Below are 24,648 nucleotides of genomic sequence, written 5' to 3'. Positions count from 1 at the left end.
GAATATGATATGAAGACTAGCATTCTCAAGCCTCAAGTGATGTTAGCAACGATGGAACGTAAGATAAGTGAACGTCAAGTAAAGAATACAAAATTGAAATAAGAGGATCATTTCAAGTAGGGTCAGCTGCGGTAATTCCATCCATGGGATATTTCTGTCCACCTCCCTATTTACCCTTACAATGAGTACCAATACGTTTCTATAGTTGGTATTCCTGCTGTCCGGCTACTGACTTTCGGGTCAGACGGCCCCGGGTTCGGTTCCTTGGCTGTATAGTCAGCCTCCTGGCTTTCGGATCAAAAGGCCCCGTGTTCTATTCCCGGCGGGGTTGGAGATTTTAACTGTGCATAGTTAAGTCCTACGGATTTGGGACTGGGTGTTTGTGTTTGTTCTAACACATTTTTCTTCATATTCACACAGCACCACACTAACAAATATCACAGAAATAGTAAATAAATCCCTCCACATAGGATTGGCGTCAGAAAGGGCATCCGGACGTAAAACAGGGTCAGATCCACATGTGCAACACAGTGCGTAACCGCTACCACACCAGTGTACGGAAACGCGGTAAAAGAAGAATTAGTATTTCTATTACACATATTATGGCCCATAAGGAAACCTACTTGATTACTTTTTCCGTGCACATCCAAAGAAGATATAAATATCACATTTACCTAATAATATGGTTAGCACGTACACTTTCACCAATAACTTGCAGCAAAACATGTTTTACTCTCTAAGTTAAAATTTGTACTGAGGTGCGTTTAACTTTTTAAGCCTTCTCAAAAGCAAATACTCACTGGTTGCATGAGCAGTTATCTTCCTGATTACATATTTTTATCTGTATTATGTTTACAAATTGATGATATAAGCTGAATTTACACAATCGTGTAAATATAGTGTGTGAAGCCACCTCAGTTTATACAGGGAACCAGTTGCCCTAAATGAAGCTGATATCTACGTAGTTAATGATGTGCTTGTTCTTGCATTCTCTCCAATTTTAGAGAACACACCACTCTGTGGACGGGAGCGGGTGATAGAAAACATCCATGGTGTCTCCTGCAGTTGTAAGTGTTTATCACCGAGCTCGATAGCTGCAGTCGATTAAGTGCGGCCAGTATCCAGTAATCGGGAGATAGTGGGTTCGAACCCCACTGTCGGCAGCCCTGAAGATGGTTTTCCGTGGTTTCCCATTTTCACACCAGGCAAATGCTGGGGCTGTGCCTTAATTAAGGCCACGGCCGCTTCCTTCCCATTCCTGGGCCTTTCCTCTCCCATCGTCCCCATAAGACCTATCTGTGTCGGTGCGACGTAATTAAATAGCAAAAAGTGTTTATTACAAGGGGATCTCCATTTCGGAGCGTAGTTGGCGACTACGGGGGCCCCTGACTGCGATTGTGATTGCTTTTCTTACTTACTTACTTACTTACTTACTTACTTACTATGCCCTTGCTGGCAAGATGTAGTGTTTACAGTGCACTATGTCTTCTGGTATGGGCTAGAATATTTTGTTGCTTTCATTGACCTGTCTCAAGTCTCATCCTTGGCTTTGACAATATGAAAGTGACTGAGGTATGAGCGATGCTGGTAATACCATTCCTTTTCCAACCAGTCCCTGTTATGAATGGTATGAAAATATCACTCACAGCGTCAGTTGGTGAGTGCATTTCAGTGGGCTTTGCAGACTGATATGTGAGCAACTTCTGGCTCGGTGAGGAAAGCAACGGGAAACTACCTTACTCCTCATTTCCCTCGTACGCCTCTTCAGTGATGTCTAGGCCATCTATGACAGCAGTAGTATAATTGGATGGTTCGGGCGCCACCTCCACCTCCGGCTCTCGGGAGAGGCCTCCACCTCCCGCGGGAAATTTGAATTTTGGCGCGAGATTTGAATTTGTAAACAAAGCCACGTGCTTTTTGACAGCTGTCATCGACAACAACGCATCGCTAACCTCAGTACTGCCATCTTGACGGGCCTAAACCTCAGTAGTGCCAACTTAACCTAACTAGCGCGAGGTAAACAAAGCCACGTCCTTTTTGACAGCCACGTGCTTTTTGACAGCTGTCACTTAACCTAACTAGCGCGAGGTAAACAAAGCCACGTGTTTTTTGACAGCCATGTGCTTTTTGACAGACAACAACGCATCGCTAATCTCAGTACTGCCATCTTGACGGGCCTAAACCTTAGTGCTACCAACTTAACCTCACTAGCTCGAGATAAACAAATCCACGTGCTTTTTGACAGCCACGTGCTTTTTTGACAGCTGTCATCCGCCATCTTTAAACCACAGAGCACTGTGCTGCCCTCTTTATCGTAGTAGATGCAAAATTCGTCACCTGTCACCGGCAGTGCTGCCATCTTGGTGGGCCTAAACCTTAGTGCTACCAACTTAACCTCACTAGCGTGAGATAAACAAAGCCACGTGCTTTTTTGACAGCTGTCATCCGCCATCTTTAAACCACAGAGCACTGTGCCGCCCTCTTTATCGTAGTAGATGTAAAATTCGTCACCTGTCATCGGCAGTGCTGCCATCTTAGCGGGCCTAAAACTTAGTGCTACCAACTTAACCTCACTAGCTCGAGATAAACAAATCCACGTGCTTTTTGACAGCCACGTGCTTTTTTGACAGCTGTCATCCGCCATCTTTAAACCACAGAGCACTGTGCTGCCCTCTTTATCGTAGTAGATGTAAAATTCGTCACCTGTCACCGGCAGTGGTGCCATCTTGGTGGGCCTAAACCTTAGTGCTACAAACTTAACCTCACTAGCGTGAGATAAACAAAGCCACGTGCTTTTTTGACAGCTGTCATCCGCCATCTTTAAACCACAGAGCACTGTGCCGCCCTCTTTATCGCAGTAGATGTAAAATTCGTCACCTGTCATCGGCAGTGCTGCCATATTGGCGGGTCTAAACCTTAGTGCTACCAACTTAACCTCACTAGCGTGTAGTAAACAAAGCCACGTGCAGCTGTCAACCGCCATCTTTAATCACCGTGCTGCCCTCTATGTGGTGGCGGTAAATTCCACGTGCTTTACAAACCTATATGCTTTTCTGACAGCTGTCATCCGCCATCTTTAAGCTGTAAATCCCCGATTCTCATGTCAAAAGAGCATCTAGTTGTAAAACAGATACTTAATCCGAGTTCTTTGACGTCAGGAAGGGCAACCGGTCGAAAACAATAGTGTATGATGTAAGACGCTAGATACTGCTAGTTTTGCGTCAGGAATGGCAACTCAACAAATTCTTGCGATTTAAAATCTTAGTTTTGCGTCAGGAAGGGCATCCGGCTGTAAACCAATAGTTCACGATACAGCGATTTACAATCTAAGAAGAGCATCTAGCTGTAAATCCCCGATTCTCGTGTTAGAAGTTGTAAAACAGATTCTTAATCCGAGTTCTTTGACGTCAGGAAGGGCAACCGGTCGAAAACAATAGTGTATGATGTAAGAGGCTAGATACTACTAGTTTTGCGTCAGGAAGGGTAACTGGTCTTAAAACAAATTCTTGCGATTTTAAATCTTAGATTTGCGTCAGGAAGGGCATCCGGCTGTAAAACAATAGTTCGTGATACAGCGATTTAAAATCTAAGAAGAGCATCTAGCTGTAAATCCCCGATTCTCGTGTTAGAAGTTGTAAAACAGATTCTTAATCCGAGTTCTTTGACGTCAGGAAGGACAACCGGTCGAAAACAATAGTGTATGATGTAAGAGGCTAGATACTGCCACTTTTGCGTCAGGAAGGGCAACTAGTCTTAAAACAAATTCTTGCGATTTAAAATCTTAGTTTTGCGTCAGGAAGGGCATCCGGCTGTAAAACAATAGTTCGTGATACAGTGATTTAATATCTAAGAAGAGCATCTAGCTGTAAATCCCCGATTCTCGTGTTAGATTCTTAATCCGAGTTCTTTGTCGTCAGGAAGGTGTAATAAGTTGATGACTACTGATAAATAAAATCATGAATAAAAATATATAAATAAAATTACTCAAAACTTAATAAAATTAATAAGCATAATTAACCGAAATGTCCGTTGTATGGGCGCCAGAGTTCACCAGAATGGATCCCTCGAATTTAGATAAGAGCATGATAAACTGTATATCCCAGGGCGTGTACATAATGCTGCGTACTGGTACATCTGCTGCAGGCCTTACCTAACCTCCTGAAAACGACTAATTAGGTAGGAGCTGCACCTACGTTCATCAATAACACTGATTCTAAAATAGCTAACTATATTCTTAACAAATTCCGTGCATGAGCACCTCATCAACATACAACATTATACATATAATACACACATAAAATATTGCTGGAAGACTCCATATTTACAACAACAACAATAACAATGAAAATCGTGGGAAAACGAAAGCGAGAACTAAGTTACTATTTGTAGATAGTCCGATGAACAATGTACATGTATGAAGATAAACACCCTTCACTGTCTCTATATCAATTCAATTTACCGATTCTCATAATCGGCAGTTATCACATCACACAGATACTGTACCTTGTACTACTGTGTTCACATATTTTAACACTTGTTGTAAAGATATATACACACGTCTGTCGATCCTCAACATATAAATTTATGGAAAGTCTGAGATGGCTTTCACCAACATATAATGCTAGGCCGCCACAAGTGCTACAATACTTAATGCGCAAGCACTCTCCACAATCAGCCACTTTCCACAAACATAACAAGACTACGCTCCACGAACGTTTGAAGTCCAGTCCATTGCAGCCGTGTCACTCCAGTACCGTGTATCAGCACCACTTCCTTCCCGTACAGTGCGTCAGTTGTAGTTCCTTCATACAGTGTTCCTGCTTGTAGTTGTAGTAGTTCCTTCTCGTTCCTTTACAATCACTCTCACAATCACCCTTACAATGTTCCTTACAATGTCCCTGGTTGCCGCCGTATGATCCACCTTTATAGACATCAACATCCCCCTCCTCTCAGATGAGACGTCTGGATTGGTGCTTGCCAGCCAATCATGAGTGATCTCATGTCAAGACCAAGCCCTGAACTACTTCTTCCTCCCAAGACAATAACAAACTCTCGGGAGTTTTACATGAATCACCAAATTTTCCTGGTACAACAACAAGCTCATCTCATCAGGCTGGGATATATATATGACTCATACGAACTTTCCGACGACCACAACAAATACTGGGGTAGCCACATGACTAATCCAAATTACCAGAGTTATTAAAGCAATGTTTTCCCACTCGTGCAAAACAAATTACTCATACCTACATATGTGGATATCTTCCAGCTTACCAATATAAATGGCAAAATATACAAATGAAATACTGATAATCATAATGATAATAATAATAATAACAATAAATCGAATACTAACAATAATATCTCTAACTTCTACATATAATTCGGGGGTGTGATATATGTACTATCACATAACGCCCCCTTGGTGAATCGATGATATCATATATTATGATTCACCATAAAACAAAACTTCATACATAACCTTATAATGACATAACTGAACACATAATTTACTGTAATAATGATATATACATTGCGTCTACTGCATTGTATTCGCACACACGAAATACAATTTGTCCAAACAATAATAATAATAATAATATGGCTGTATACACACAACTCTGATTGTTTCACATACCATTGAACACAATCCCTTCTTGCTACTGTACACATACATTAAAATTGATAATATATACATCCAAGGTGCAGATCCTATCTCATATCTGCGAAGGCTATAGGTATTAAATGTCCCAAGGACCTTGTTGTAGTGGTTAGGAGCCTATAAGCACACTTGCCTATTCTACTGTCCACAGTATACGGACCCTGATATTAATGAAAAAACTATACATAAACTTAACATTGGCATCGATAAGCGAGGAATGCGTAGCGCAATAAAATCCGAATACATCTAGAATACACTCTATCTCACACACAAACATTCATACCATCCAGTCACACAAGAATCATACAAACTTTCATTCGGAACATTCATAAAAAAGAAATCCCTATTTCTGAAGTGCGGGGGAATCTCACTACGTTTACTCTTCCACAAAACCATAATAAATACAAGTAAACAGATCACATACTTTTTCACACATTCCACATCGCTATCACTCAGCACGTCATTCAAATCATTCACACAACTCTCAGCATTAAATAAAACATTACGCACTCGCTTGTCAAACATACTCACTTCATTCTCACTCACGCTCACACGATTACAGAAATTCTTACCATAATACACTTTGAACTTCCTGTCATTACTACTTAATGACCCAACAATTAATCCATCTTCACCACCTTCCATATCAGCTCCCACTTGCACCACTTTCATGCCAACAACACTGCTACTTTCGACTCTCTTATCAGAAGTTTCATTAATCTCAAAGTCACCATTTTCACACATAATGGACCTAACTCTACTCTCCTCACATACACTTAAATCAACAAAAACATCCTCATGATGTATACTCCGTGAACACACTTCACTTACTAAACAACCTTCATCAACTTCACAAAAAACTTCACTTTCAATTTCAGAAACTTCCACAAGATTATCGATCGCAACACCGCTATTACCATCACCACTAGTACAAAGTAAGTCATCCGACAAATCATTCTTACTTTCATCACGCCCCTTATTCTCAAAATCTCCCTGAACACAAAACACATGGTCATACAATAATTCCTCTTTCACGTCTACCTCATAACTTACCTGTTTCATCGCGTGAATAGGAATTTCGGTATCGGACTGCCTATCTGACCCAACTAAGAAGTCCGATTCCGGTTTAAATTACTTGACGTGGACTGTTCACTATTATCATGTCTCTGCACTTGATCTGGAGGTCTTTGATCCGTACGCCCCCTACTTTCTGATTCCCCTTGATTAGGTCTTCTGCCATAATATTCCTGGTGATTACCTCCTTGATTAGAGTGTCTGTTTCCCCTTCCGGAATTACCACCCTGATTCCCTTGCCTAGAATGACTGAAATTCTGATTATTCCTATCTGCCGCTACCTGATTACCTTGTCTCCCATTATCCCCGTAATTTCTACCTTCACTTTGCCTAGTCCTCCCCTGCCCTTCCAAAGCATCAAACCTCTCTAACAGCTGCTCTAATTCCTTGATCGTAATAATATTCTGCATACATGCAGCTAATCCGACCTTGTCAGGAAAATGCCTCAACATCTGGCGGACTGTATCTCTCTCCGATGCTAGACCTTCAATATTCTGACTGATTAGAACATGCGCCAAGAAATATTCCGTCATAGATACACCTTCCTGAGGTTTATACTTGCCAAATAGCTCGCGATCTCTCTCCCGTCCCTGAATAGCTTCACTCCAAAATTTAGAACTAAATTTCTCCTTAAATTCCTCCAAACTCGAAATACCCTGTCTGTAAACTTGAAACCAAGATCTCGCTTCTCCAACAAATGCAACATCCAACAGCTCATCAACCATACTCCAATCAATCAAACCATCGTCAAGATTCTTGGAAAACCGTTTCTCCACCGTTTTCAAGAATTCCATCGGATTAAACTGCCGACCATTAAACTTGGGTAATTCAGAGTCCTTCGTACAAGATACGTACCTATTACATATACTGCTACCTACTTGGATTTGACTGATCTCCTGCCTTAATTTCACATGACATGATCTAATTCCTTCTTCCACTACCATTCTGGCATTTCCTTCTACTGACTTGAGGTCATCTTTTACAGACTTAAAGTCTTTCTCCAATTTCTCATTCTTCTCATCTATTCGCTTCACTAAAACATTCTGGCTGGTTTTAATTCTATCTATTTCTTCGACTTTATCTTTCACTATTTTTATTCTCTTGTCGCATCCCTTGCTGTTTTCAACAAATTCCTTCCTAACTACATTAAATCGGCATTCAATTTTCTCAGTCAATTCCAAGCCTTGAGCTTCTACCTTATTATTGACTTCCTGAATTTCCCTGCTTTGATGGTCAAACTTCTGGTTCAATTCATCTATTCTACCATTCACAGCACTACTTAAACTATCAATTTTACTAGACAATTCAACACTCACTAAATTTAACTCCTTACTTTGATTCTCAATCTTACTGGACAATTCCGTACTAACTGAATTTAATTCACTATTAATACTGTATATTTCATTACTTAAAAAACTCAGTTCACTCTTCAACTCTTTACTCTGACTATCAATCTTGCTAGACAATTCAACATTATTATTATCGATTTTACTGGACAATTCAACATTATTATTATCGATTTTACTGGACAATTCAACATTATTATTATCGATTTTACTGGACAATTCAACATTATTATTATCGATTTTACTGGAGAGTTCATCCTTTAACTCTTCATTCTTCCTGTCCATTTTACTGGATAATTCATCACTCTTACTGGACAATACATCACTCTTACTGTTAAATTCACCTTTCAACTCTTTACTGAACTGAATAAATAGTGATTGAAGCATACTAAGAGTTAAGGTCGCCCCTTGATCCCCTACATTCTGAGTTTGAGACGGGTTACTCGGTTCCTCACCCATCGTTGCCAATAGATCCTTCCTACTATCAGCCATTTCGCTATTCTCACTTACATTAGATAAACTCGATGTGGAGGAATTCTTTTGACTTCTCTTATCCTGATTCATGGTACCAGCAACTTTAACAACCTCTCTACTTCTCAATTTTATAATACTCGACTCGCTACAACATTTCTTCATACTCCAACATACATATCACGTACATATAAACCACTTCACTGACATAGTTTGTAGAATTCCATCCACACCTGACAAGTGCACCTACGCTTATAAGCCTAACAGATGTACCAATCATTCAGCCACACGTTGGGAAGCCAATTGTAATAAGTTGATAAATACCAATAAATAAAATCATGAATAAAAATATATAAATAAAATTACTCAAAACTTAATAAAATTAATAAGCATAATTAACCGAAATGTCCGTTGTATGGGCGCCAGAGTTCACCAGAATGGATCCCTCGAATTTAGATAAGAGCATGATAAACTGTATATCCCAGGGCGTGTACATAATGCTGCGTACTGGTACATCTGCTGCAAGCCTTACCTAACCTCCTGAAAACGACTAATTAGGTAGGAGCTGCACCTACGTTCATCAATAACACTGATTCTAAAATAGCTAACTATATTCTTAACAAATTCCGTGCATGAGCACCTCATCAACATACAACATTATACATATAATACACACATAAAATATTGCTGGAAGACTCCATATTTACAACAACAACAATAACAATGAAAATCGTGGGAAAACGAAAGCGAGAACTAAGTTACTATTTGTAGATAGTCCGATGAACAATGTACATGTATGAAGATAAACACCCTTCACTGTCTCTATATCAATTCGATTTACCGATTCTCATAATCGGCAGTTATCACATCACACAGATACTGTACCTTGTACTACTGTGTTCACATGTTTTAACACTTGTTGTAAAGATATATACACACGTCTGTCGATCCTCAACATATAAATTTATGGAAAGTCTGAGATGGCTTTCACCAACATATAATGCTAGGCCGCCACAAGTGCTACAATACTTAATGCGCAAGCACTCTCCACAATCAGCCACTTTCCACAAACATAACAAGACTACGCTCCACGAACGTTTGAAGTCCAGTCCATTGCAGCCGTGTCACTCCAGTACCGTGTATAAGTTTAGTTTAGTTTAGTTTAGTTTAGTTTAGTTTAGTTTATTGCCTTTCTTATATGGCGGGGCTCAGGCTATGAAGCCTGCTATTATGACAAACCATATTATACAACAGCTTTATAAAAACATTTTTACATGTATTTCTAAAAATCACTAAAAGTAATTTACTTAACCTCTAAAATTTCTATCCTTATTGATAATTAAGAGCTAATTATTAAATTTTACGTTGGTGAAATCTACTTTTTACACATTTGAATACCACATTAAACATTTCCGTTTAAATAGCCTCGGATTGCCTATGCCTTTAATTTCAGCTGGGATTGAGTTCCAGGAACGTATGGTAGCAGGTATGAATGAGTTGTTGTACGAGTTACTGTGGTGAATGGGAATGGACAAGAGGGAACGTGTGGATGACCTTGAGGGAGCTCTATCGGAAGGGGAGAGGTATTTAAAGTCTGTTCTAAGATAATCTGGTTTGCTCGTTTGCAGAATACTGTGGAGAAGGGAAACAGCGTGGTATTTACGTCGTTCAGTCAATCTTAGCCACGACAGCTGAGAGAGGAAAGGGCTAATATGAGTTTGTATTGGGATATTTAATACGAATCGAGCACAAGCATTGTAGGCTCGCTGTAGTCGACATGAATGTGTTTTGCTCATACTATTATAAACTACATCTCCGTAGTCAAATATTGGAAATATTAGACTCTGTACTAATAATTTTCTTGTGTTTCTTGGAAGGAAGTCCCTCATCCTTTTTGTAGAATGTAATGAGTAGAATACTCTTTGACAAATTTTTGTGACGTGTTCCGACCAACTTAAATATTTATCGAATACTACTCCAAGGTTATTTACATGATCGCTAAATGTTACTGGTATACCACTGAGCATAACACTGGGTATATACATGTTTTGTATTTTAGCATGAGATTTATACGTGCCAATTATGATGGCCTGTGATTTTGATGGGTTCATTTTCAGGCCATGTCTGCTAGTCCAGTCATTAACATTTTCTAGGTCTTCGTTTAACTTAGTGATTGAATTGTTTAAGTCATTAGGCTTTGTGTGAATATATAACTGTATATCATCTGCATACAGGTGATATTTACAATTGGTCAGCGTCTCAGATAAGTCGTTCATGTACAATGAGAACAAAAGTGGTGACAATACTCCTCCCTGAGCCACGCCCATCTTAGTGGTTTGCCACGAAGATGTATCGTTTCCCACTGATACGCGCTGCTGACGATCACTAAGATAGGAGTGTACCCAGGTTAAAGTGCTGTAAGAAAATTTCAGCGCCTTAAGTTTAGCGAGTAATATGTCTCTATCTACACAATCGAAGGCTTTGCTTAAGTCCAAGAGAACAAGTATAGTCATTTGACTACCGGGTGAAGGGCATGCACACTAAACCGAACTGTAGGCTATAGGTTACATTTTTTTTTGTTCCACAGTCTTTGAAGTTGTATCAGGGCAGTCATTCAGAGCGAGGCGCGGAATGCATGTGTTGGCTGAAATTGTACACGTATCTTCCGGCTGTAGTAGTAACCTTGAACGAAGACACTGCGTGGTGATAAGCTACTTGTAACTCACCGTGTAAGATCCTAACATGATTGTACGGAGAGGTTAAAACACACAGTGCCCCCCTTACTTAATGCTAGCTTTTTTGCACACCCCGCCTCTTAGATCATACACCATAGTTTTACGACCGGTTACCCTTCCTGACTAGGATTTTAAATCGCAGTATACGCGATAAATTTGTTATAACGGGTTTTATAACTAGATATCCCGGTACCGGCACATAGCCTACTCCTACCGAAGAAGCCTGCACAAGGCTTATTGCCTCCATCCGACAGATGAATCACCATCAACGTCTTGAACTCAAAATCATTTTCGAAGGAGTCTGCACAAGGTTTAACGCCCCCTATCAACAGCCCTTAGTTAATACTGGCTTTTTTTGCACACCCCGCCTCTTAGATCATACACCATAGTTTTACGACCGGTTACCCTTCCTGACTAGGATTTTAAATCGCAGTATACGCGATAAATTTGTTATAGCGGGTTTTATAACTAGATATCCCGGTACCGGCACATAGCCTACTCCTACCGAAGAAGCCTGCACAAGGCTTATTGCCTCCATCCGACAGATGAATCACCCTCAACACTCTTGTACTCAAAATCATTTTCGAAGGAGCCTGCACAAGGTTTAACGCCCCCATCAACAGCCCTTACTTATTGCTGGCTTTTTTTGCACACACCGCCTCTTAGATCATACACCATAGTTTTACGACCGGTTGCCCTTCCTGACTAGGATTTTAAATCGATAACTAGATGTCCCGGTACCGGCACATAGCCTACTCCTACCGAAGAAGCCTGCACATAGCTTAACGTCTCCTTCCGACAAATGAATCACCCTCAACACTCTTCAATCATTCTCGCTACTTCGGAAGATAGCGGGTTCGAACTAGAAGCCGTAAAAAATAGCAAATGCTAGGCGAGGGTCCTGCGCGATCGTCATTACATGATCTAGCTAAATGTAGTTTTAGCTCAATACCTTTAAGTGCCTACAGGTAAGGAATACCGCGGATGTAGCTTATTACCCTCCCGTTTAAGTCCAGAAGTCGAGGATCGCACGCTAACTTTCCAAGGCTCGATCCGCTGCAGAACTCTTAAATTCTGACACCTCGGCATCAACAGGAGGTTCGATTCCGGCTTAAATACGTCAGCCTGCGGGACTACAGGAGAACTATTGTTGCATAAACACTTCGTTCCGACTGTACTGCAGTTGTCAGCGATTTTCACATCCGCTTGGTAACAAGCAGCATATTGACTCGCTGCAGTCTGCGTGAAGCGCTCACAGTTCTCTGTATGCGTTTATCACGCACACATCTCCCGTCTAAGTACTGTCTGCTGTGAATATTATTCTTCAGCCTTTATCTTAAGGTAAGCTAGAACTGTTAGTTACTGTTTGCAAAGCAACTTCTACGCTAGGTAATAGACATCTACATTCATATATGTTTGTTCTTTTCTTTTTTAGGTACCGTTCGAGTTACAGGCTTGAAAGTACGCATTTTATTCATCCGAGTAACAGTCTGCAGCACATTCATTTTTAAGGTATGTTTTCGAACTTTGAGTTGTAAAGATAACTAGGCTAGCTGATACACCCTACACTACATTCATATATGTTTGTTCTTTTCTTTAGGTACGACCAGAATATTATCATTCGAGTTACAGGCTTGAAAGTACGCATTTTATTCATCCGAGTAACAGTCTGCAGCACGTGCATTTTTAAGGTATGTTTTCGAACTTTGAGTTGTAAAGATAGCTAGGTTAACTGATGTACCCTACACTACATTCATATATGTTTGTTCTTTTCTTTTTAGATACGACCAGAATATTATCATTCGAGTTACAGGCTTGAACGCACGCATTTTATTCATCCGAGTAACAGTCTGCAGCGCGAAGATTTTAAGGTATGTCTGACCTCTATTCGTTGAAACTTGGTTTCTTCCGAACATCGTAACTTTAAGCTAATCATAAATAGTCATTTTCTTTAATCCTCATGCTATAGACGAGGTTAAATTTATAATTTCAAACACGCACATAGCTATGTCTGACCTCAACAGGCTGAAACTTGGTTTCTTCTAAAACATCGTAACTTTAGTCGTTCTCTTCAATCCTCATGCTATAGAGAGGTTAATTTTATAATTTCAAACACACACATAGCTATGTCTGACCTCAGCAGGCTGAAACTTGGTTTCTTCTAAAACATCGTAACTTTAGTCTATTGAAAAATAGTTATTTTCTTTAATCTGCATGTCATAGAAGAGGTTAATCTTATAATTTCAAACTCACAGCAATGTCCGACCTCTATACGTTGAAACTTGGTTTCTTCTAAAACATCGTAACTTTAGTCTATTGATAAACAGTCATTTTCTTTAATCCTCATGCTATAGACGAGGTTAAATTTATAAATTCAAACACGCACATAGCTATGTCTGACCTCAGCAGGCTGAAACTTGGTTTCTTCTAAAACATCGTAACTTTAGTCTATTGATAAATAGTCGTTCTCTTCAATCCTCATGCTATAGAGGAGGTTGATTTTATAATTTCAAACACACACATAGCTATGTCTGACCTCAGCAGGCTGAAACTTGGTTTCTTCTAAAACATCGTAACTTTAATCTATTGACAAATAGTTATTTTCTTTAATCTGCATGTCATAGAAGAGGTTAATCTTATAATTTCAAACTCACAGCAATGTCTGACCTCTATTCGTTGAAACTTGGTTTCTTCTAAAACATCGTAACTTTAGTCTATTGATAAATAGTCATTTTCTTTAATCCTCATGCTATGGACGAGGTTAAATTTATAATTTCAAACACGCACATAGCTATGTCTGACCTCAGCAGGCTGAAACTTGGTTTCTTCTAAAACATCGTAACTTTAGTCTATTGATAAATAGTCGTTCTCTTCAATCCTCATGCTATAGACGAGGTTAATTTTATAATTTCAAACACACACATAGCTATGTCTGACCTCAGCAGGCTGAAACTTGGTTTCTTCTAAAACATCGTAACTTTAGTCTATTGATAAATAGTTATTTTCTTTAATCCGCATGCCATAGAAGAGGTTAATCGTATAATTTCAAACTCACCGTCATGTCCGACCTCTATAGGTTGAACATCGCAACTTTAGGCTAATCTCTATTGGTTGTTCTCTTTTCAGATGTTTCCCTGCTCGCAGTGTGATGTAACTTTTACAAGAAGAGATGCCCTTACATGACATTTAAAAATGAAACATGGAGAAGCGTCTACTACGTTCACCTGCGAGCAGTGTGAGGCATCGTTTACAAGGCGAGATAACTTCATGCGCCATATGAAATCAAAACACCCTAGCATAACATCTGCTTTATGTGATGTTTGCGGGCTGTACTTCGCTAATGTAGAGCAATACCAGGCTCACTTAGCAGAGGTACATCAAATATCTACTTGCCCTCAGGTAGTAGTAGGGAAAAAGCGTGCAGCTACTGATGTAGCTGTAGAAAGTACTAGTAGTAAAAAACCTAGGAAAAATGAACTTCAAACTATTCACTGCGAGCACTGTAACACTGATGTACCATCTTCGCATTTTCAGGGACACTTACGGAGTAATGCGCATAAAAATAATGCGTGTAGAAGTGGTAGTAACGCAAACATCGAGGAAATTAATACAGCATTTAAAAGTAGGATTGCTAGTTACAGAATTCGCACCAGTCAAAAGTTTCAGAGCACTTCAAACTTTTTAAATTGCGTTCAACCGGATGTACAACAGCTTCTTGCTAAATCTTTGTCCAATCATAGTTTATTTAAAGTTAATTTTGAACTTTTCGCCTTGTACATTAAAAGCATGGATGAATCCGAAATAACGGACATTAAATCATTTAATACGAAGAATTTTGTCCTAAGTGAGTCGACTAATTTTGGTGTGGTACTTAGGGATGTCTCTAACATTATTTCAACTAAGAGCGAGGAATTTCAGGAAAAGGAATCAGGGTGGGCTTTAGTTGAAATAATGTATCTAGAAGTTAACATCAATAAGTACAATCCTATGCGAGGATCTTCACACAGCGAGCTGCCGACATGGATTCAGCGAAAAGAAGCTGTTGTAAACATCCAAAACAATGACGAAGCATGTTTTGCATGGGCGGTGATGTCGGCTTTAAATCCTGTGAAACGGAATGTAGCGAATAGAACATCATCGTATCCACACTATTCAACGCACCTAAATTTCGATAGTATAGAATTTCCTATGCAGATAAAGGATATTAAGCGCTTTGAGGAATTAAATAACTTTAGCATTAATGTGTATGGTGTAGAGAAAAAGTCTGTAGTAGGTCCTCTGTATTATACATGTCATAAGAAGAGTACTCATGTTAATTTACTCTATATTGAAAACAGTGAGAATAGCCACTTTTGCTGGATTAAAAATCTCAGTAGACTTGTTGGTAGTCAGTTGTCAAACAGGTGTAACAAAAAGTGGCTATGTGATGGATGCTTGCAGTATTTTAGAACTGAAGATCAGTTAACGAAGCATTCCAAGAATGACTGCAATCATGTACGTACAGAGATACCTACTACAGGCAATAATGTTTTAAAATTTACAAATTTTCACAAGCAGATGTGGGTACCGTTCGTGATTTATGCAGACTTTGAAGCCATCCTCACGCCATGCAACACATGCTCACCTAATCCTGACAACTCTTTCACTAATACTACGCACATGCATGTCCCGTATAGCTTCGCGTATTACATCAAGTGTAGTTACGATAGTACGCTTAACAAGTTAGAGCTGTATCGAGGACATGATGCTGCTAAAGTATTTTTAGAAAGACTTGAAAGTGATGCAGTTCGTCTTGGTCGTATTCTGAATAGTAATATTCCTATGAAGCCACTCACCGAAATTCAGTTAAATGATCATGAACGTGCTACAAAGTGTAACATTTGTGATGGGGAATTTTCCGAAAATGACCCTAAAGTTTTTGATCATGATCATTTAACTGGTTTCTACAGATGTGCCGCTCATTATAGCTGTAATCTTAAGTATAGAGTTCCTAAATTTATCCCTGTAATTTTTCATAACTTATCTGGTTACGACTCTCATTTCATCATTTCACAATTTGGAGCTTCAGATGAAAAAGTAGATATAATCCCTCAGAATAAAGAGCGGTACATTGCGTTAGCAAAGTCTGTAAAAGTAGATGCTGAGCATTCTATAAAACTGAGATTCCTAGACTCGTTTCGCTTTATGGCGAGTAGCCTCGATAAACTTTCTAGTCATTTACAGCCTGAACAATTTACGGAAATTCGACGCGTTTTTCCCGAAGAAGCGCAGTTTAATTTACTTCAGCGTAAGGGTGTTTTTGTTATGAATATCTCGACTGCTTAGAACGCCTCGAAGAACGTGCTTTACCATCGAAACAATCCTTTTACAGCTCGCTGAATTCAGCGGATATTAGTGATGATGACTATTTACATGCACAACATATCTGGGAGCAGTTCCACATTCAAACGCTGGGTGAATACTCCGATTTATATTTAAAGACAGATGTACTTTTGTTAGCTGATGTTTTTGAAAATTTTCGCTGTGTTTGCAAGAAAACCTACAGCCTTGACCCATGTCAGTATTTCACCGCACCTGGGTTAAGTTGGGACGCGATGTTAAAGTACACGCAGGTGAATTTGGAACTGCTAACTGATATTGATATGGTGCACTTTATAAAATCATCTATTCGAGGCGGTCTAAGTCAGTGCAGTGGGCGGTATTCGAAGGCAAATAATAAGTACATGCCGAGTTTCGATTCTAGTCAGGAATCTCAGTATATCGTTTATCTCGATGCTAATAATCAGTATGGGTGGGCGATGAGTCAGCATCTACCAGTGAGTAGTTTCCGCTGGCTAACGCAGTGCGAAATTGATGCTTTACAGCTGCACGCCCTAGGCGATGAAGCTGATAAAGGCTATTTCCTCGAAGTTGACTTACAGTATCCTAAAGAGTTACACACTTCTCATAATGACCTACAGTTCTGCCCTGAAAATATGAAGCCCCCGTACATCACATCAACGACGAAAATGCTCATTGCTAATTTATGTGATAAATCTAAGTATATCATTCATTACCGAAATTTAAAACAGTGTTTGCAGCATGGTTTGAAGTTATCCAAAATTCATCGCGTACTAGAATTTAATCAGTCACCGTGGCTAAAGCCATATATCGATCTGAACAATAATTTAAGAACGAATGCGGTTAACGAGTTTGAAAAAGATTTCTACAAGCTCATGAATAACAGTGTGTTTGGTAAGACTATGGAAAATGTTGACAAACGCGTTGATGTAAAATTGATTACAAACTGGGATAATATTAAGAAAAGGTATGGTGCTAACTATTTAATAAGTAAACCAAATTTCCACAGCTGCACCATCATACATGAGAATTTAGTTATTATACAGATGAATCGTATTAAGGTTAAGTATGACAAACCTACCTACGTCGGCTTTGCAGTACTTGAATTGGCTAAAACACTCATGTATGAATTCCATTACGATTATATGATGAAGAAGTACGCGCATAATGCGCAATTGCTCTACACAGATACCGATTCGTTTATTTACCAAATCAAAACTGATGACTATTACAATGATATAAAGCCAGGCTTGGGTAGGTTTGATACAAGTAACTATCCTGCAAATAATCAATATCATCTACCGCTAGTGAACCAAAAGGTTCTAGGTAAAATGAAAGATGAATGTGCTGGGAATATTATCGATTCATTTGTAGGTACTAAATCCAAGTCATATTGCATAAAACTCTTAAATGAATTACAAATAAAGAGATTGAAGGGGGTTAAAAAGAATGTCGTTCAGAAACAGCTAAGTTTTGAAAACTATAACAATTGCATTAAAAGTAATCCACCTGTTTTGCATAAGCAAATGTCTGTCATTAGAAGCAAGAAGCACCAGTTGTACACTCATTTAATTAGTAAGGTAGCCCTTAATAATGTTGATTGCAAACGGTTTGTCATTCCAAATTCTACCAACACTCTAGCCTGGGGGCATAGTAGTATTGATCGGTACTACTTTACATAAAGCAGATGTAAACATTATGTTAGAGGTGTGTACTTACGTTACGCTGTCTTACATCACAATTCACTGTACATATTGTAGGGAGAGGTACGCTGAGAGAGTAGTACGGCAAGTTTAAACTTGTACATTCAAGAATTGCATCGAGAAGTACGCAAACATCACTAGGGTAAAATGATTCAAGATAAAACTTGTACATACAAGATGTAAATAAATAATGTAGAATTGGCATATTCTTTTATTTTAGGTTAGGTATTACCTTCCTCCCGCTCCTTATTTGCAAGATAGAGTGTTTGTTTATTACTCATAGAAGGAAAGCAAGAAAGAACGTGATGAGCAGATTCGTAAGTATAGTATCTTCTAGTTCGGTAAGTATGTCGAGAGCAGAATTTTTTACCTCAAAAGTGTTTGATTCTAGTCTTGCAATGCAGTGTTCTACAATATCGAACTATGAACAGCAGTATGTGTTCAAGTATAAACATGTAGGTACGCGATATGTGCAAGATTGCGTTGTATGTTCGATAAAGCTATGCCTTAAACACGAGAATCGGGGTTTTACAGCTAGATGCTCAAAGCAGTATCTAGCCTCTTACATCATACACTATTGTCTTCGACCGGTTGCCCTTCCTGACGCTGAAAGACCGGGATTTAGCCAGTTACCCTTCCTGATACAACAAGACTAGGATTTATTTTTTTAGACTGCACTTGGCTAGAAATAGCCACATGAAATTATTATATAGAAAGAGAATTGCTGGGCGGATGACAGCTGTCAGAAAAGCATATAGGTTTGTAAAGCACGTGGAATTTACCGCCACCACATAGAGGGCAGCACGGTGATTAAAGATGGCGGTTGACAGCTGCACGTGGCTTTGTTTACTACACGCTAGTGAGGTTAAGTTGGTAGCACTAAGGTTTAGACCCGCCAAGATGGCAGCACTGCCGATGACAGGTGACGAATTTTACATCTACTGCGATAAAGAGGGCGGCACAGTGCTCTGTGGTTTAAAGATGGCGGATGACAGCTGTCAAAAAAGCACGTGGCTCTGTTTATCTCACGCTAGTGAGGTTAAGTTGGTAGCACTAAGGTTTAGGCCCACCAAGATGGCACCACTGCCGGTGACAGGTGACGAATTTTACATCTACTACGATAAAGAGGGCAGCACAGTGCTCTGTGGTTTAAAGATGGCGGATGACAGCTGTCAAAAAAGCACGTTGCTGTCAAAAAGCACGTGGATTTGTTTATCTCGAGCTAGTGAGGTTAAGTTGGCAGCACTAAGTTTTAGGCCCGCTAAGATGGCAGCACTGCCGATGACAGGTGACGAATTTTATATCTACTACGATAAAGAGGGCGGCACAGTGCTCTGTGGTTTAAAGATGGCGGATGACAGCTGTCAAAAAAGCACGTGGCTTTGTTTATCACACGCTAGTGAGGTTAAGTTGGTAGCACTAAGGTTTAGGCCCACCAAGATGGCAGCACTGCCGGTGACAGGTGACGAATTTTACATCTACTACGATAAAGAGGGCAGCACAGTGCTCTGTGGTTTAAAGATGGCGGATGACAGCTGTCAAAAAAGCACGTGGCTGTCAAAAAGCACGTGGATTTGTTTATCTCGAGCTAGTGAGGTTAAGTTGGTAGCACTAAGGTTTAGGCCCGTCAAGATGGCAGTACTGAGGTTAGCGATGCGTTGTTGTCTGTCAAAAAGCACGTGGCTGTCAAAAAACACGTGGCTTTGTTTACCTCGCGCTAGTTAGGTTAAGTGACAGCTGTCAAAAAGCACGTGGCTGTCAAAAAGCACGTGGCTTTGTTTACCTCGCGCTAGTTAGGTTAAGTTGGCACTACTGAGGTTTAGGCCCGTCAAGATGGCAGTATTGAGGTTAGCGATGCGTTGTTGTCGATGACAGGTGTCAAAAAGCACGTGGCTTTGTTTACAAATTCAAATCTCGCGCCAAAATTCAAATTTCCCGCGGGAGGTGGAGGCCTCTCCCGAGAGCCGGAGGTGGAGGTGGCGCCCGAACCATCCAATTATACTACTGACAGCTGTTGGTATACCTGTGGAGGATCAAACCAGCCTTCGGGCTGAATACCCAACATACGTACGCTTGCTTACTTACGTCTCTCCTGTCCAACGTTCCTTCAACTAGTTTTCTCTTCCGATCCCGATGGCAATAAGTTTGTGAGGCGTAGGTAGTCCTTCTTGACCCTTTTCTTTGTTTTGCTAACAATTTTGTTCTTCGAGGTGTTGGACCTCCTCCATCTTCCTTCTAGTTGATGTTAAGAGAGGATGGTCGCCTAGATGAACTTCCTCTTAAGACGATAATCTCTACCAGTCTTTTACTATGGTTGTCTGACGAGAAGTTGCGTGGATGCGGGATAAGGTGTGCGGTAGAGATGGGGAATCTGATTCATTTAGAAGAACCGATTCATTTGAAACGATTCACTAAAAGGATTCGTTCATTTGATTCGTTCATTCGATTACCACGTGGCGAAAGCGAAACAGACTCAGATAAACCATTCCTTTTTAGAGGTTATAGTCGAAAATTTCTACACAACTGTCCGACTAATACTTTCTAAAATTAAGTAGCTACCATTCGAAACTATACGACAATCGAATTTGAAATTTATAGTAGATATGAACATTTTTGTGGCCATGTTCCACCCGTTAGTTCAGAGTAGTTCAGGAGAACGGGAACTTTGAAGTAAACTTAACCTAACATTTCGCAACGAGCTGGAAGTTGAGTATATAATACAGTTTCGTGAAGTGTGTGACTTAAAACGAGGTGATAATTTATATTTTCCCCTGTAAGGTTAGTTTAGGAGTATATGACTTGTGAACCGGACTCTTAGTTCAGGTTAATTAAAAAGTAACGGAGTCGTTCTTCACAAGTTGTCATTGATCCAAAAATGGTGGATACCCGATTTGGCAATATGAATCAGAACGAACGAGGAACGAGGAACCAAGGAACGAGTTGCAGCTGCCATCTCTCGATTCACCTTTTGATTCACAAGCAAGCCGATTTATTTCGTTCACTGAATCATGATTCAATCGTTCAGTGTAATGATTCCTTCATTATGAATCACTCGTTCAGAATCTCCCCATCTCTAGTGTGCGGAGGTTGAGCATGGCAGCTGCGCATGCGTCAAACTCAAGTCTCAAAGCCTTACAATAAACATCGGTTCCGTCCGGTGTGATTCTTGTGAACTAAGGTGCTGCTGTGAAGTTTCAAACTGGTAGTGCACTTGCGCTTTAGTCACACATTTACTGTAAGCACTGCGCAGTGAACAGTTTGATAATGAACACACATCTCTTTGAGAGAGCTCGCACTGTTTACTACGACTAATGTTTGTAGTTTAGTGTAGTACCTGCAACTCGCGCCGTACCTACAACCTGCCGCGGCTTCTTGTAAGTAGCGACACAATTTAAAAGCTTTAGGAGTGATTTTGACATTGTTTCTATTTACTTGTGTGAATCTCGTTTCCTTATACTGAGCACTTTTCTTATGGTATTTCTAAGGTCTGGCTCGGGGTGTGTTAAAACATTCCATTTTCACATTTCCTGACACCGCACTTTTAATGGCTGAATGTTCCCATTTGTCTGCCATTCCTTGTTTCGCATGCTTAGTCGACGGACTCTCGCCGCTGCATATCGGGTCTGGAAAAAAATAAATCTACAGCTCGAATTTTTTTATCAGTAACGTGTTGCACAGATGACGTTCAAACCAGAGTTCTGTAACAGATGTTTCAGGGTCTGAGTTCACCGCATTCACACCTCGTCTGGATATGTGTCAGATTTGTAGTCGACAAAAAGAGACGGGAGAGATTGTCTGGAAGCTCCCGTTATTAATTTATCACCAGTAAGATATCATACGAGGATGAGTCAATAAAATAAGACAATGCAACCTTCTAATGGGTGGGCCTTTTAGACGGTGACGCTGTTGAAAATATCAATAGTACTTTTATTCCTCACACATGATACGATTTATTGTTCTCGTAAAATGATAGCACTCTACAATACGTGGTTTACGGCACTCATTTTGTCTTTGTCGTATATTAAATAAGAAAATGAAGAGAAAAGAAAAGAAAACTACCATATTGCCTTTTGAAAGCTTCCGAGGAGCGAGGGATCGCTACCCCGCCAAGAAATATACATTCTACTGGCATATATAAAAAGTGGCTTATCACACATTTTTGTGACATCAGACACTTAGTAACCTTGCCTTTCAATTAACAGAACAAAACTAGAAACAAAGTTGCCAATTGCTCCAACTGCTGGTGATTATTGTTTCAAGAGGTAGTACAATTAGGAAACCATTACCTCTTCATTAATACCAATCAGGAAAGAAAACGTGTGTGGTCAAACTCTTCGAAGAATGAAGGAACCGGGGAAAGAAAGAGAAAGGCCATTGAGGGCGTGAATATAAATGACTACCTAGGCTTCATAAACCTAATACTGTCGGATTTGTAAGAGAAAAAGAATTTACCAAAGGACCTCGGGCAGGTAAGATGAAAGTGAAAAGCCTGGAACTAGTAAGTGAGGCCATCCCAATGTCAGCTAGGAGCAGTAGTGTAACTACGATCGGCCAATAAGGAGGGGGGGGTCTTATAGTTAAAATTATGAAAGAACACAATGAAGATGCGTGTGGTGGTGGTGGTGATTATTGTTTTAAGAGAAAGTACAACTAGGCAACCATCCTCTATATTACACTAATCAGAGAGAATGGAAGGGATCTGACACTTTGAAAAATAAAGGTATCGGTCAAAGGGAGACAAAGGCCACGGAGGGTGTGAAAATAAAGGTCTCCCTTGACCTCGAGTGTTCTAATATCGTCGGGGTCGGAAAATAACAAGAGTTGACTAAGGGAGGCTGGATAGGATAGGTGAAAGTGAGGAGCCTGGCACAAGTAAGTGGAAGCAATGCCAGGACTCAGCTAAGGGCTTCATGGTTGCCAACCCACGCTCCAAAGTTCGGAGCCCCTGGGGCCCCTTTTTGGTCGCCTCTTACGACAGGCAGGGGATACCATGGGTGCTATTCTACCGACCCGACCCACAGGGGTGTGAAGATATTGTGTGGTGCGCGCATGCGTGGCTTGTCATAAGAACACTAACGAGTGGATTATTTTGATATTCAGATGAGACCTGTGATCTCCTTATAGTCGCCTCTTACAACAGGTAAGAGATATCGTGTATGTATTATACCGCCCCCACCCACAGGGGTGATCAAAATACTTGCCGTAGCACAGAGAACACCACGGCTTAATGACATAAGTATGTTTTAAATTAAATTTCAAATACTTTTGTTTGAAATGCTTTACCAGGTGTATGCATAAGTCTTTTCCGGTTTCACTAGGAGATAGCGCCAGTGAACAGTACGCAGCGTATGAATTTGACACATACGTCGGTTTGTTCGTCTGACATTAACCTACCAGCACAGACAAGTTGAGTACGCCAAACTCTAGCGTCTGTGTTGTATCGTTCAGTGATCATGTCGACGTTTGTGCCTGAAAAGGAACATTTGCGGCACGCATTGCTTTTCTTATTTAATCAAAAGAAAAAGATTGTGGAAAGTCATCGTTTGCTGGTAGATACATATGGTGAACACGCTCCATCGATTAGAACATGTCTCACATGCTTTGTTTATGGTGGGACCAGAGCGGTATTGTGTATTATGAACTCTTGAAGACCGGCGAAACCGTTAAGGCACAACGCTGTCGCCAACAAATGATTAATTTAAATCACGCATTGATCGAAAGACTACCAGAATGGGCCAGAAGACATGGGAAAGTGATCTTGTTACACGTCAATGCGCCGTCTCACACAGCAAAACCAGTGACAGACACCTTGACATCGCTTGGATGGGACATCCTTCCGCACCCACCGTACTGCCCCGACCTGGCGCCATCTGACTATCACCTCTTCGCACAATGGGGCATGCGCTCGCGAAGCAGCACTTCAGCAATTTCGAGGAACTTGGAAAATGGCTCGACGAATAGTTTCCACAAAAGACAGGCAGTTTTTCTGGCATGGTATTCATAATTACCTGAAAGATGGGCGAAGTGTATAGAAGCCGATGGCCAATAATTTGAGTAAACAAGAAATGAATTTCCCTTGAAAATGACGTGTTTTCTTTACCACAAAAAACCGGAAAAACTTATGCATACACCTGGTATGATTGATCACTAGTACAGTACGAGACTTAACTTCGCCGTTTTGCTTTTACTTTAATTTTAGGAAGCCCTCACTAGAGGTAATATTAGAATAGTGTTCCTTTGTAATGCCACTGGCCACTAGGTAGGGGTAGATTACCTGCTACTTCCTGCCGCCACCCTTGATGAGGGAGTCTTAATTC

General features: G+C 40.2%; 1 protein-coding gene across 1 annotated transcript in view; it reads right to left on the bottom strand.

The window, feature by feature from the left end:
- LOC136873757 (trypsin-1) overlaps positions 1 to 791 on the bottom strand; it is a 35,873-nt gene extending 35,082 nt beyond the window's left edge. The window contains exon 1 of the mRNA XM_067146943.2: positions 675 to 791. Coding sequence (XP_067003044.2) covers positions 675 to 726 — 52 coding nt within the window. The 5' untranslated portion in view covers positions 727 to 791. The remainder of the gene's footprint in view (positions 1 to 674) is intronic.
- Between the last annotated feature and the right edge of the window lie 23,857 nt (positions 792 to 24,648).

This window comes from Anabrus simplex, chromosome 5, assembly GCF_040414725.1.
Source record: "Anabrus simplex isolate iqAnaSimp1 chromosome 5, ASM4041472v1, whole genome shotgun sequence".
In the NCBI taxonomy this organism is placed as follows: Eukaryota; Metazoa; Arthropoda; class Insecta; order Orthoptera; family Tettigoniidae; genus Anabrus; species Anabrus simplex.
The sequence above is the reverse complement of the archived record's forward strand: the minus strand, read 5'-3'. Positions and strand labels throughout refer to the sequence as shown.